Source organism: Chelonia mydas, chromosome 1, assembly GCF_015237465.2.
Source record: "Chelonia mydas isolate rCheMyd1 chromosome 1, rCheMyd1.pri.v2, whole genome shotgun sequence".
Classification (NCBI taxonomy): Eukaryota; Metazoa; Chordata; order Testudines; family Cheloniidae; genus Chelonia; species Chelonia mydas.
The window spans coordinates 276,896,962-276,912,570 of record NC_057849.1 but is presented as its reverse complement, the minus strand read 5'-3'; the positions used below and the strand labels follow the sequence as shown (position 1 = coordinate 276,912,570).

At 40.7% G+C, this 15,609-nt stretch overlaps 1 protein-coding gene across 7 annotated transcripts in view; it reads left to right on the top strand.

Moving 5' to 3' along the window:
• Positions 1 to 15,609, top strand: part of SYT1 (synaptotagmin 1) — a 482,297-nt gene that overhangs the window by 376,683 nt on the left and 90,005 nt on the right. For all 7 annotated transcript variants that reach the window (XM_043547293.1, XM_037886032.2, XM_037886013.2 and 4 more), the window contains one exon: positions 5,147 to 5,314. In XM_043547293.1, the coding sequence (XP_043403228.1) occupies positions 5,147 to 5,314 (168 nt within the window). The remainder of the gene's footprint in view (positions 1 to 5,146; positions 5,315 to 15,609) is intronic.

The window sequence follows — 15,609 nt, the reverse complement described above, 5'->3', positions numbered from 1 at the left end:
AGCATTTTGCAACAGTCTGATTTATGAATTCTGGTATACTACTCCTTGTTCCCCTCCAAAATAAATTAAAGCATGAACAAGGCATATGGATGAAGGGAACAAGTAAGAGATCACTCTTGCTCAGTTTTCTTATATCCTGATATAGTAATGCTTTACCATGCTACTTTACATAAGAGGCGAAATCATGACCCCAGTTTACAGGGCACGTATTAAATAAACGTAGTTAAGGGTTTGATTGTAAAATTTCAGCAGCACTATTAATAGTGACTTAAGAAAATTCTAGCCACGCTGAAAGTCCAGTTAAATGTAATAAAGAAGAATCAGGGAACATATTTCAAAGGGATTTCCTAATGCATGTCTTACTTCTGTTACTTTAGGCTCTTCCGTGTATATGCTCCGTCTTATAATGACAGCTCCAGTTTGAGAACAGGAACAATAAGAGACTCAGGCTATGCAATCACTCAACAAGAAAGATATCCCCAGAGGTCACAGCCACTACTGCATACATAAGTCTGTTTTTCCCCTTGAAGATGTTCATAAAAATAATCCTTTTTTGGGACATTTCTTTACTGAGCTTTCCTGTGAGTGTATTTAAAAGAAACCAGAGCTATAAATTACAGATCCCAGGTTAGCATACACAAGAAACAACAAACAAATTTGTCATCTAATAGGAAGACACAGTGAATAAATCAAAATACTCACTCACAGGCAGATAATGTCCACTTATTTTAAGTCACGGCTTTAATAGTCACATTTTGGAACCCAGAAGGAAGTGTATGCTGAAATCTTTTGCCTAACAAGCTGTGACTGAGGTGTTTAGGTGCACCACAACACAGTACTGATAGTGGGCTAGATCCTGCAGTCTTTACTCAAGCAAAACTGATGGTGGTTTTGCCTAACTAAGGACCGTAGGCACCGGCTCAGTGGTATAGTTGCTTTACTTTCTGCAACCTCAGTAGTTTGTCTGCATGGCTGCATACATGCATTGCTTTCAGGTACTTCAACACAACATGATTTTATCTTGGTTTCACTGCTTTGAAGGATAAAAGCAGCTGTTCTTTGAAATACCCACGACTTAAAACATTCTAAAATCTTAAATTAACACATTTATTATCATAAATATTAAAAGGCAAAAAATGTAACCTATACAGCTACAACTTGCCCAGAATGCATGGAAATGGAAATCCAACTGAATGGGATTTATTCCATTAGCATTTGGAGGTAAAGTGCTGTTGTAATTTAAAGGGTTCTCTCTGGAGGGAAACCCAGAAACAATTTCTTGGCAGTGTTCGGTGGAATAACTTCTCAAAAAGAGAGAAATCTCTCTGTTTTTTCTGGGCTGCTATCCAGTGTCTTGCAAAGAGAGAAGTTCACCTCAATATCTCAGTTAGTGTAAGTTTTGCCACTGCCTTCACTGGGTGTCCAGATTTCATCCTTTGTGTTGTACATTACACCTGGGGGGATTCTGCACTACTGCATGCATGCATAATTAATAAGCTGTGCACAGTTTTAATTTTTTTGTGCAGAAAAAAGCTTCTGCTGAAATGTTGCTGCAATTCCACCTTTTGTCCACCCAAGGGCATTGTGGTGCAAGAACAGCAGCAGCTCCCAGCAGAAAATAACTTCTGCAATTCCTCCTTTTCCCCTCCAGAGCACGTTGTGGCACTAGAACATAGCAGCAACTCCCAGTCAGCTAGGGAAGAGAGAGAGACTGCCTTCTTCACAGCACCTGTCAGGCTAGTTCAGGAGACAGGTGCTATAGGGAGATGGACAGAGTGAGATGCTGGTAGGGGGGGTCAAGCAGAAGCTCATAGGAGCTAGTGGGGGAGGACAGACTAGGGCAGGGGCTGAATGGGAGTGGAGGCACATGGCCACATGGGGGAGGGAGGTGCAGGGCCACCTAGTGATGGGGGAGGAGGTGCAGAGCTACATAGGGATGGGGGCACAGAGGCACATGGAGACAGGGAGAGGGGGAACAGGGACTTATAGGGACAAGGGGAGTGGCTAGGTGGGGGCACAGAGACATATGGGGATGGGGGAGGGGGTACAGAGCCACATAGGGACAGGGAAGGGGATGAAGGGCCACATGGGGAGGGGGGAGTGTGTGTCTGAGTGGGGGTGGAGGGATACATGTGAACAGGGGGTGAAAGGACACATGGGGGTGTAGGAACACTTGGGGACAGGGGCATATGTGCCTGACCGAATGGGAGAGGCTAGGGATCAGCCAGGTTCTGCATGGGGCAAGCTCCCTAACAATCCCTCCCTGCTCCCCCAAAAAACCTGTTCCATACTTTTCCCACCCACACCCAACAACTCTTCAAGTTCACACCCAGGGTCCTTCCCAGCAATTTAATTCTCTCTCCCTCAGCTCCTCCATTACCCCTGACTGGGGGAGTAAGCCTTTGCACTGCTTCTGAGGGGTGAAGCAAATACATTTCTGTATTGTAGTTTAAATGAATTATTACTCAGAGCTCTATATTAATATGCCGAGTAAGGAATCTATTTGTCAAAAAACATTTCCTGATTTTTTTGTTGTTGTCTGTATTGTTACAGACATACTTGCTGACAGGTATTTTGAAATAAATGACCAAAATAATTGAAACTGGTGTGATTATATTGTGTTATTTTGACAAATAAAATATGCAGAATTTTAAAATATTTAAAGGGCGAAGAATTTTTAATTTTTTGTTGCAGAATTTTAAAATTTTGGTGCAGAATTCCCCCAGGAGTAGTACGTGGAGCAGGGCTGCATGGACTTCCAGCTGTCAGTGAACATGAAGGCAGGTAGTACAGCATAGACCATCTGAAAATAAGATTGGTGACAATGTGCTGGGCTTGCCAGATGCCATCATTTTCTTGGACACAAGAGAAAGAAAGTCAAGACACCAGGAATGTAGTTTAACTAGGTTTCAGCTTTATTAATTAGTGACACATCTGGAAACTAGCTGGCAATAACTTGTCCAGTGCAGGGACAAGTACCTTCTTAGTCTGTACCCACTTGGTGGAGGGCTCAGCCCCCTTCTCCACACACACCATTTGCCTGGCCCCAGGACCATTGCAAGAAGAGCTTGCACAAGGGCTAAGGTAGGAGCGGGAGAGTCTCCATACTGCATCAGACATTGGAAGCCCCAACCCCATTCCCCACCTTCTTTTGTGGATGCCTTCTTCTAATCCACTTACAATTCATGTTTATCAGAGAACTAGACCCCCTAATGAATGAGTACCTGCACTGGGCACCTGCCAAGTTGCAAAATCTTGAATTTTACAACCTAACTACCCACCAAGTCCCTGGGCTGCTAAGAGAAAGGTTAAAACCCTGCTCTGCACAGGCCAGTATGGGAATGAGGGGGAAATTTCTTCCCATATTACAAACGGTGACTAGTGCAATGCCCAGGTCGAGGCCCAAATGTCCAGCCGTACTCTGATCCCAATTGGAGGAAGGGGGAGCATTTCCTTGTGGTGCAGAATGTCACCCTGAGCAGAGGGAAGGGCTTATAAACCTTTCTCTTATGAGTGAAGGAGCCAATAGACTTACTTTGTTTCCCTTCTCTCCTAACCAATCAGCAGCAGAACCTGCCTCCTAAAGCCCTCAGAGAAAGAAGGAAACGAGAGGAAGCAATCCATAAAGGGGCCAAGGGTTTTCTTTGCCCTCCTGGTCCAGACAAACCCTCCCAGCCTCTGAAGCAGGGGGGGAAGAGGAGGTGGCATTGTTGCCAAATCTTCTTTTAAAATGTATTTGAATAAACTACACTTTAACAAAATACAGTGCCTAAAGTTACTGAAGATAAAAATTAAATAATGGCTAATATACCTTTCCAAATTGATAGGGTACATTAAGTCTAATGCACAGTGAATATAAACTTATGAAAAGGGACACTTTAAGACACGTCTGTGTTCAGGAACTTAATTTTAATATTGCTGTAAAGACAAGCGTAAATGTACTTAAAATTTTTCTTACTGTATGTTTAAACCTCCTGCGCCATTTAAAAAGCGCTCATTACAGAACTAATTTACAGTATTCAAAATACATTTTGCTATTGTGTTTGTATCATGTTAATACACAGGCCTGTTGCCATTGAAATTGTCATAGACTTTAGCAGAAGCAGGATCAGGTCCTTAACTTGAAATATTCTGTGTAATTGTTCTATAACACTTTTTGACTAAAGGTTAAATGCCATCGGGGCAGTCAATATTTTAAAAAGCAAGTGAAAGCCAAATAGTCACATAATATTTGAAGACCCAGAGCTCAATACACTAGAACATTTACTTATTCATGTGGCCAAATATGGTGCCATGCTATGGTTTCCCTTTTTATAGAGAAAATTACTAGAGAAAAGTTTACTGAAGCATATGGTAATCATCTAAACTCTAACAAAATATAGAGAATTTATTAAAATTGAGCAAGCCTTCAGTGCAAGTTCCAACAATTTTAATTAGGCTTTTCTAGCCAGCTACTCAAGTGTAGCTTACCTGAACAGCATCACTTACCCCGAATATTAAAAATGTGTCTAATAAAGATCCTAACCCAGAGCATCTGTCCCATACCCATCAGAACAGCTGGAGAATTAGTAAGGACTTGGCCTGTTGCCTCTGCAATTTCTAACCGTATACTGTGTCTTAGAATGAACCTTAGTATCTATGGTGTGAAAGGTATAATGTTGAAAAAATATACCTAGATAGGTAATAAATAGTTACCATGTAAGAAGACTATCTAGTGTCTAATTACCTTGTGTCAGATGCAGTAAGTCAGTTCTGTAGTTTCTCATCAGTCTCTGGGCTACCCTTTTCTGAGTGTTGACAGTATGATTTATTGGCAGAAACCATACTGCAGTATTAAAAGCTCATGTATCTTTGGGGCAAATAACTGGCCTCCAGTTTCAGTTTCACCACACACAAAATAATATTTGAGGACAGAAGGCAAAAACTGGAGAGTGATAAGTGAGCTGCCACATTGTTCTATTGAGTACCATATCCTGGTCTCGGGAAACAGTGCATCAGGTGACTACAAAAATATATACCTCATAATTTTCCTCCAGTTCAATTTACCCAGGATGACAGCTGGTAAACCAAAGAAATTGATTTGCATTGCGGTGAACCCATCTTTATTGTCTGAGCTAGAGAGCTTGTCATTTTTTCTTCTTTATAGGTGCCGTACTCCGAACTGGGTGGAAAAACCTTAGTGATGGCAGTATACGACTTTGATCGTTTCTCCAAACATGATATCATTGGGGAATATAAGGTGGCCATGAACACAGTGGACTTTGGTCATGTGACTGAGGAGTGGCGGGATTTGCAAAGTGCTGAGAAGGAAGAGGTAGGAAAAACAATTGTCATCTTTTTGGCCGCATACTTTTATCATCGGCTGGGGAAACAGTCAAACTAGTAAGTGGGAATTGACTTATAGCAAGAAACCTATCAATATTTCTCAAGTTAGCCTGATAAACCTTTCCATAGCTTGATGGAACTAAACCATCTTGTAAACATGTATTGCTATCAGAAGATTTTCATGGTGCATTATACCTTGTTACCCCCTACTTCCAATCATTTGTGACAGGTTTAGGCACTATGTTGTGGGACAGAGTTAAAAAGGGTGACCTTTCTCTTGAGTGGGTACAGGTTGCACCCACAACATTTGCACCCTCATTTGCAGTTGAATAGTGAGAGTGATTTGCCCCTGTGGTTAATAGTGAAACATACATTTGAGAATTTGTATCTCTGTGCATCAAATTGTGAGGGAAGATGTTGGTTTTAACATGCTAGATTGTTATTATCATGTAACAATTCAAACAGTATTCAGTGATAAAAACGATGTATTAAAAAAGCATGCATTGGAATGAACTGTACTGTACCATAATATTATTCTCTCCCTTGCCTTTTGCTGTCTCTAAAGATCTGTTTTGTCACAGTCAGCTTCGGAGAAGGACATTTATAATAATTTGCTATCTAAAGTGCTATGTACACATATAGCACTCTTTAGAAATATTTAATGACTAAATGTTCATTCTGCAGTGTTGTTCAGACCAGCATATCCACATTTTGCTTATCATGAGAACATTTTTTCTTAAATTTTACATTAGTTTTCATTTTGATTATCAGATAATAAATAGCTTCCCACTCATAATAGACAGAATGTACAGCATGTTTCAGTTTTCTGGTGAGGTTAGAATGAATCTGAGTCTGATTTCCTTATTGTCTAGTTTAGACAATAAATTGCTTTAGATTCCAACCTTGTTTTCTATGATTAGAGGGGCAACCTCTGGATAAAATCCTTCCCCAATCCATGTGAAGAAAAGCTGAATACTGGATTCAAGACCCCTGTTCTGAACAATATATTGGTTTAAATTTTCTTCCTTCCCTCTTTATATCTTCATCACCAGTGTCTTCTCAGATCTTCTGTTATGTATTTCACACTCTGCCTTTTCTGTGTTAGCTTTTGATGACTGTATCTGCCAACAGGTTTCTGTTTTTCTGGTGTATACTCATTTGAAAATCACTGCTGCATTTAGATTTTTTTCTGTGGCATTTTCTTGGTCATCACATCTTTCGTAGGTTTCTCTTACTAAAAAAGTATGTAACATTAGTAGCCGTGTATTGTGGCATATTTCTATCCCGGTCTTAAAGCAAAGATCAAAAGAAGTATGTGAATCATATTACCCGAAGAGGGCCTGATCCTGGGTAACTCTTCTTTAAAGTCTGTGCACACGGGAGAGTCAGAAAAATGTTAAACCAGTGTGTATTTGATCACTCCAATCTGTAGTAAGTGTCATGAATGCCAAGGAATCAGATTTTTACTTCACTATCTCATGACTTCTATTTTGTCACAATAAAAGCTACAATCAGACAGTATTGGTGTCTCACACCACTGCACCTCAAAAAGCATAAAATAAGCCAAATGATGCATGAAAAGTATTTGAACCTTTACCTCTTTAACAAAAACTTAACCTTTTAAACAAACTATTATTCTCATGTGCAGACAGCCAGTAAAATAATACAGGTTAGTGCTGGGTTTAGCTTGTAATGTGACAGATGGAAAGTACATGTTCAACAGACTGTTATGTCCGCAGTAATATCTGACTTAGTCCCTCTGTTCTTTGGTAAAGTTCACACACTGCTAATACACAATGATGTTAAAGTTGCTACGGACAGATGTTCTACAGGGCATGCAACCCTTGTCAGTCAAATACTTGCACTGCAGACTTCTGACTTGACTGGCTTTTTATTAAAGGTGAAGCTAATTAATTAAAAACATACATTGTTCCTGAATTTGGAAGTTAATAAATATTATAATTCATGTAAAGTACATTGTGGACCTAATTTTCAAAAGGGCAAAAGCCTAGGGCTGCATGTAATAATGCACTTTATTTGTAAATGCAGTGGCCACAATTGCACTGACAAATGTGGTATTTGTATGTAGGCATAGAAGTTAGACATCTAACTGGCCATATGCACATACGGATATCATATTTGCATGAGCATTGTGCTAACTAATGGATCCCTTCATTGGTTCCCACCAGTTCACATTTAAGTTTTTGCCCTCACATGTAAAGCCTCTTACAACATTGCCCCTCCCTATTTATTCACTTGGTCTCTTATCTCATTGCCCTACCTTCTTCCATTGTGGTTTGATCCTGCAAGGTGAAGACTCCGGCAAGATACTAAGTGTCCTCCACTCCCATCAGTGGGCTGAGAGTGCTCAGCTTTTTCCAGAATCAAACCCTTAATGGCATGGTGGAAAGATATTTGTCAACATATCATTTCCTAAACCACCCCACCCAGGCGCAGGCCCAGCTCAATAGGTAAAGCTCCATGTCCAGCAGCACCAGGGCCAGGAAGGGAACAGGACAGCATAGCCGTGGGAGGGCCCTGCCTGTACACAGACATGCATATTGGTGATGCTGTGACAGGATCCTCTAAACCCAGGAATGGCAAGAGGCAGTGGGCTGGAGCAGGGAGCCGGAGCCAGACCCAGCCACACAGGACAGGAACCACTGCTGCAGGATCCAGGCAGAGCTGGTTCAACATCGCCCCCCAAGAATGTTTTCCCCAGATGCCTGGAGCTAGGGTAAATAACCCCAAGAATGAATCATTTCCCTCATCCTCCCTCTATTGTTCTCTCTTTGTTCATTGTATTCACTCACTGCAGCAGTTTCAAATTTGATTGCAAGGTCTTTGGTGCTACCCTAAGTTTGTATGGCACCAAGCATGATGTGGAACTGATCCTGATTGGTGTTTCTAGATGTGATCACAATATGAATAACAAATAAAGATAATAGCTGCTATGCATGCAGGTCAGATGTGCAATTGTGCATAGCTCAGGGCTTTTGTCCCTTTGAAAATCAGGTCCCTAAATCTCAAACACATACATCAAAAGACCAAATAATTCCCATTTCTCATTCATTTTAAGCTTAATTCTCTTCTCTATTGCTGCCTAATCGCTCCTGGCTATATTCCAGGTATCATATGTACAGAGGAGAATTTCCATTTGTGTATAATCTAGTTTGGTTTGGTTTCCAACTATGATTATGTGACGATTTCCTTTTATAACCATTAGGCAATTTGACATGGAAAAATTTCCTACTGCATAAAAATATTTTGTCTTGTGGATGATTGAATCCAACCACTAAATACACTCCAATAGTAAATTTCCAATTTCTTTTTATATCTCTGATTATATGCCACATCTATTCATGTGAGTTTCCAATAAATGTGGAAAATTATCATTGTTTAGGTTAGCTGAAGGCTTAGATTAAGTTTAGATTTCTTAATGTTAGAGAGTTGTCCTTTTGACAATAGACAGCACTGCAGTATACAAAGCTATCACGGCACCCGTGCCAGTTGTGGCATTTTTGTTGTTGTCGTTAATTATTCTAAACTCATTTCTTATGGACATCATGGAAAAAGTGGGATTTTAGGAGTGATTTGAATGAGGGGAGGGTTGTTGTGCAAACTGTGATGCATTTGATAGGTAAGCTATTTCACGCAATAGACTCAGACCTTACTTCCGCCTTGCTCCCCCCTCTCCTTTCCCACACCCATGACAGACTTATACAAACCTCCAAAGACCAGAAGAGAAGAGCTCTTTGTTTAAGAATATTGGATTTTGCACTGTTCTTAGCAGATCTCTGAAAGATGAGCCTTGCACACAGTCTCCTCAGAATGGATTTTGTTATTCTCCATTTAGATTCTAAAGGACTTATTCAGATGAGGATAATAATGCTATAGTGATTGCATAAGAGTTTTTTGAAAACATTCACTAGTCTAAAATCACTTATGGGTTCTTTACTAACCAATTTATGCAACGTGCAGTGCAATACAATGCAATTTAGCGTGATACTGTATTGTGTTTTGCAAACAAAAGTGTCATAATGTACCTCCCTTATAGCACCATATAATGTTTTCAAAATGTAGTAAGAAGAGAGGTAAGCAGGAATTCAAGGAACAAGCCAGGAGATATCTGGATGTAGTTAATATAGTAGAGGTGCTTTCTGAACTGTGTTGTTAAAAGTGTCAGTGAGAGGCTTAGCCAAGGTTCCCTTTCACCTGGTAGGGGGAAATTAGCATGCAGAGGGTCTCCTCTGCGTGTGGAATTGTGGTGGGGGAACAATCCTTCCCCACCCGTCCCCTTGGGTGAGATCAATGACAAGGGGAAAGGCAATTCTGAACTTCTTTCCTTATGTTGATAATCAGTATTTACCCCCCACCTCTTGGCCCCATGTTATAGGGGTTGGATTTCACTTCTTAAACCACTCAGCACTTCACTCACATTTATGGCTACCTCTTCACTGCAGAGTTAATTCAAGTTGACTCCTCTTGAGTTAGCCTAATCTGAGTGAGAATTAATCCTTGAGCTACACAGAGTGCTTGGATTATGGCAAAGAGTGGTTGTACTAGCAGCTGATGAGTTGTGCTAATTCAGGCTGTAGCCTGTGCTTACAGTGGGCTAGCCAACTTGAATTAAAAGTTCCACCAGGCTCAAGTTACAGGTTTGTGTGTGTGGGGATAGGACTCAAGTTACGGGCAACACTTGGGTTATAACTGCAAGGAAGATAAGACCACCTAACCCAGTTATTTGGGTTCTATGCAATGGATTTCATCCAAAGAGTCTTATGTTGAGCCTGATTCAGAAAAACTTCATTGCTTATGCTAATTCTGGAACCTAAATCTCTCCAAGAACAACAGAGAGAAATCTGTAAATGGTTTGGAGAGATTTATTTTGCAGGACATTTCCTTGTTTTATATTTTCTATTTCTTGGCATTTAGCTATCAGCAATGTTACAATCTGCTCCCTAACTCTGCAGTGATGATACCAAACAGCCTAATGGCAAGACGTGACTCAGGAGAATCTCTGGCAGAGCTTGCTCTGAGGACGGAATAACTTATGTTTGGTGCCCTGTTCTTCTCTCCAAAGATTAAGGCGGCTGCGCCCTCAGGATTTGAACAGCCTTCATTGATTTAGGATCTTAGGATATTCCCAAAATACTGTTTTCTACTTACAAATGAGGAAACATTTTAAAATAATGGTAGTCTACTTTATATGAAGATACAAGGAGTCTGGATATTTTGTAGTTGAGGAAAAAGAGAGCGAGAGAGACTGGTTTGGTAGGCTAATAGCAAACTTCTACTGCATGCATGCATGCATGCATGCAAATAACAATACCTTTCAACTTGCTCCTGTCATGCCCAGGTCATGGGGAGTCTGGCCTAGTGGGTAGAACCAGGAGTCAGGAGCTGACAGTCAAACGAACGGTTGGCACTAGAGTCGGGGTCTAGTCAGAAATTGTAGCTGGAGCCAGGGATCAAGCCAAGAGTCAGAGCTGGAGAACAGAGCCAGGGTCCAAAGTACAGAACAATAGGCGGGTCTGTGGTAGCAACAGGCCAAATACCGCCAAGTTGCACAGACAGTTTCCTGAAACTTATTCTGTGTTTGAATAGTGCACCTGGACCCATCAGAGGTCATGGGGCATGCTGTCAGTTGGGTCTTCTGTGTGCAGCACTTCCTGTGGTGCTTAGTTGCCCAGAGTTTATAGTGCTTTGATCGCAGCTCTGTGATGGCTGCCGGGTGGTGGGGTGGAAAAGTCAGCCAGCTGAAGACCTGGGTTCTAGTGTTCTGAATCCTTACAGCTTCTACAGCTCAGGTTCTAACTCTGATTCTGAATCAATCTGGGTTTTAGCTTCAAATGTGCACATCAAACACCATCCTTTGCTTCAGCGTTACTACCTACAAGACTGCCACTACAAAGACAAGAATAGAGTTTACCTAGGCTGGATGTACAGCAGTGGACCCAGGCCTGTGTCTTGTTAGTGCTCATGAGCATGGTACAGCAACCTGGTCTACTAATTACAACCAAACATGATAAAAATAGGATAAAATCCTAAGGAATTGGCCAAAATTGTATGGACAAATGTAATTATGTTAGATTACTGCAGCGACATTTTATAGCATATTCCACATATAATAACTGCAGAATGTAATGTTCATCATTGAAAAGCAAAATCCGTATATAGTCTGTTCATTTATAATATCCATTATATGAGGAATATCATGTAATTTATTTGCTTACTACATCAGTTAGGTTTTTTGGGTCCTAACAACTTGTCACTAAGTGGAATTATAGATAAATTGGCAATTAAGTAGATGTGAAGTCAGATGCTGAAATGCTCATAATGTTTTAAATTATGACCCTGAAGTAAGATGTATTCCAAAGTGTGTTAATAGCAGTCCTGAGCAATCACTTTGAAAGAGTCACCTAAGTGACCTCAATCGACTTTAGCATGAAGATCCTGTTTTATCGCCCTTTACATGGAATTCAGTTGTTGCACTACATTTTAATGAACAGTACTATCACAGAGGAGAAAAGCGTCTGATGAGCAGTTAGCCTCCTTTTTGTCCACAAAGTTCTTCTGTGCTTCTCAGCCTCTTCCTAAAAGTATCTCAGAAGAAGTCAGAGGGAGAGGATTTAATGAGATATTAGAAGCTTCCTTCTACTCTCATGACCCAGTCAAATTTGAATGCCATCTTTTTCCATCTCTCTTGGGAAAGGATGATTAATAAGTTAATGTTGCTAAAGCCCTTGAAAGACAAAAGTCTCTATATAAGGATTTGTTATGCACTATGCGAGTTTTAAAGAACAGGGTCACTCTGCTCAATGATTGCCTGATATTGGGTAGTCCATTACGCATGAACTACATGCCCAGAATCCATTTTACCTTACTCCTGCTGTCTTTGTGCATAATTGCTGCTGATATAACATATTCTTCAGGCTCACATGACTGGAAAGTGGAATTGATGGAAGGACTGTTTTCCTGCACCAACTCTGGCATGTAAAATTTTGGGCAGAGAATGTAGAAAAAAAGGTGTTGAAAGGAGTTTGCTCCTCTGTGGCATAGGCCAGATGTTGTTGTTTCCACTAACTTTATATGCATCATGTGGATGTTAACACTCCAGTACAGTGGACCAGAGAGACTTCTTTAATGCTTATTGCTTTGTGAATCTTTTTGAATGTCACCTTCATTTACTGCACATGATTAATTTGTTTTCCTTTGGACATTTTGACAATATTTGCACTTAGGCCCAGATGCAGCCCCAGTGACCAGTCCAAGGAACTCAACTGGCTGATTGGGATCTCTGTGGGGGGAAGGAGAGAATCTTCCTCCTGGACAGCAGAGCAGGAGCAGAGCCATTAAGGCCTGGAGTAAATTCCACAACCCTAATAACTCCCTTCCCTGGGGAGAAGGGCTGCCAGCACCCACTGCAGAGATTTTTTGTGTGGACTACTGGTATCCTTCCCCTTCCATTCACAGTGGTTCTGCTGTGTTGAGGACCATCAGTACCTGAAGATGAGGAGATAGAACTTGGGCTTCAAGGCGGGACTTCTTATTTTAACACTCAAGCAAGCTTCATAGAAATTAAAGATGGAAGATGCCAATTAAGCCATCTAGTCTGTTGAATGCCCGGTGCAGAAACTCTGTAAGTGAGAGTTAAGGTCATTTATACAAAGAGCAGTTCACTTCACTAGTCATTTTCTGTTATATAAAAGAAGGACAAATGATCTAATAGGCCTTTTCCATCTCTAATATTTGGCTCTTACATAGCTCTGTATATAGTGCTTTACAAAGGAAAGTATCATTATCCCTATGGAGATGCTGTCCACCGTGCCAGGCACATTTTTTAAAATTGAAGTTTTTATTTAACTGAATATGAAAATGAACTTCTGTGTTTTCCACTGCGGTGTTTAATTACATATTAAAATTATTTTACATTTTTAAAATTGTCATGGTGGTGCAGAATTTTGTATTATCAATGCACCATGCTGTGTTATATCATTTCTCAGCCGGAGAGATAGGGGACAGTTGGGGCTTTTGGAACCTGCGAGGCAGTTTAGGTTTGTGGGAAAAGCATCTTAGCTGGATGTTAAAATCACCATCACTTAAATTAGTTGCTGTTTACCAGGAAATTTGCACCATGAAATGTTTTAACTTCAGAGATAACACCCCACTGAGATGAATAGGGAGGTAAACGCTGCTGCTTGGAACTTTTGTTTCAGGATTTGCAGAACTATATATTTCCTTCAGGGCCCTTCACATTCATGCTGTTGGTAATCCTACCACACACCTTCCTTGAAGTAGCATCCTCTTTCTGTACTCCCGCTCTGGAAAGAAATGTGCATATGGTGGTCATGGGCATTTTTATGACATAAATGAGGGATTTAATTGGCTCATTGAAATCAAAAGGGAACAAAAGCCAATTTGTGTGTCTAGTCTAGATTCACCTCAGACTATATGGAGATACAGCCATTAAGCATACCAGCAAAGACAGTAGAAAAGAAACCAAATATTCAGTGATGGTATTAAAATCTGCCTGTTTGGGGCCTTTCTGTTTCTGGGCAGCAGGCTGAACAGAGTGTGTTCTGAGGTCAGAAACCCATGTGTTTCTTATTTGTCAGAAACAAGTTAATTACCCATTTGACTTCCACATGTAGAAATGTATCTCGAGCTAATCTGCTGAAAAAGTTCTTCCCTGCATCGATATATTTGCAGCTAGTGTTAAAACCTCTTTTACCAATCAATATACAAAAAAGAATTATACCAGGTAGAGTACATTCCTGACAACGAATAATACCAGACAGAGTACCTTCCTGACAAGTGTGCAGAAGGTCAGTGGAGCAAAATGGAGTTACAACAAGAAAGGTACGAATAGCAGAGAGAAACTTTGCTTTTTTTTTTTTTAAACAAATTCCTTTTTTTTCATGTTGAAGTACAGGACAGAGAATAGAGGAAATAGATAATTCAGGTTCACTAAACTTGAATGTTTAACATGCTATGGCATTTGGAAAGGAATGTTATACAGTTTTTTCTATAAGCTTCTTAGAAACAAGGTGGGAGAGGTCAAAATGATCTCAGCTAATTCTTTCTAAAAGGTTTACAGAGTGCGTGGATTGCTAAGGGACGGGCAGTGGTCTGCCAACCAATTACCTTGAGGTCTTTAGTTCAGATGATTGGTAGGCCAATCATTTACATTGGTTGAAATCCAATTCAAGGGAAAGATTCTTCCTTCTATGGTGGAGATGCATGGGAGAGGGCTTTAGAGAGGTGTCTTGCTGTGGAGCTGCAGGGGGAATTCTGGTCTAGTCAGCTGCAATTTCTTTTGGGGTCTCCTGGTGTGCACACATTGTAACAGCAGCTCTGGCACCCTGGAGGAGATTGCAGCACACTCTGTGCTCTGTTACATCTGGTGGCTGATGCGGAGGGGCAGTGGATATGTGTCCCTTCTTTTGTATCTACGGGTTTGCCTGCGTCCCTCTTTCCCAGCCTTATTTAGACAACCAATGTCTGCGATGTACAGTCCAGAAGCAGAAACTGCATTCCTCAAAAGGATTCTGGTCATCTCCCTTAACAGGAGTCCAAGAAGAAATGGGAACTCCATGCCTTTCCCCACAAGCTTTGCAAACCCATGCAGGGTGTGGTTAGATTCTGGCCCCACGTCAGTAAATGACAAAAGTCATTATCTGATTGCTGTTAGATGAACTGAGTTCATGAGCCAGATATTTGTATCTAAATAGTATCATACCCCATCATAGGTGTCAATAATTGGCGACCTTGTTTGGCAGTCTCTCAGCATGGAGATCTGCATTGTAATAGACATGAGGAAATACCAGCTTTCATACAGGAGAAATTGGTCCACTCAAAAAAAAAAATAAAAAATTGAGGCACATTGGTGTTGCAGTGTTCCTGCTATCCATGCTGTGTCCTCTCTGTGGAGAACTAGAGCTTTCCAGAAGCTTCATAAAAATGCATTTTTGAAAAGGTTAAAGTCAAAGGTTTGTGAGTAGTAGTCCATGAAAAAGGGAAATTAGTCATTTTCTTCATTTTCTTTTTTCTGGCAGTTCTTAAACACCAATTTAGACCATGTCATTGATTACCATAGTAACCATTTAGCCTCTTTTCAGAACCTTTTGTGTTTCAGTTTAGTTTAACATCTTGCTTAACTGGCAGCTGAAGGACTTCATACTGTAGCTATGGTAGGTACTGGTAGCACGAATTGCCTTTTTTTAAAAAAATTGCGGCTATAGTCTAAAACACAGCACAGTATTGTAAACCGTTGTGTATTGG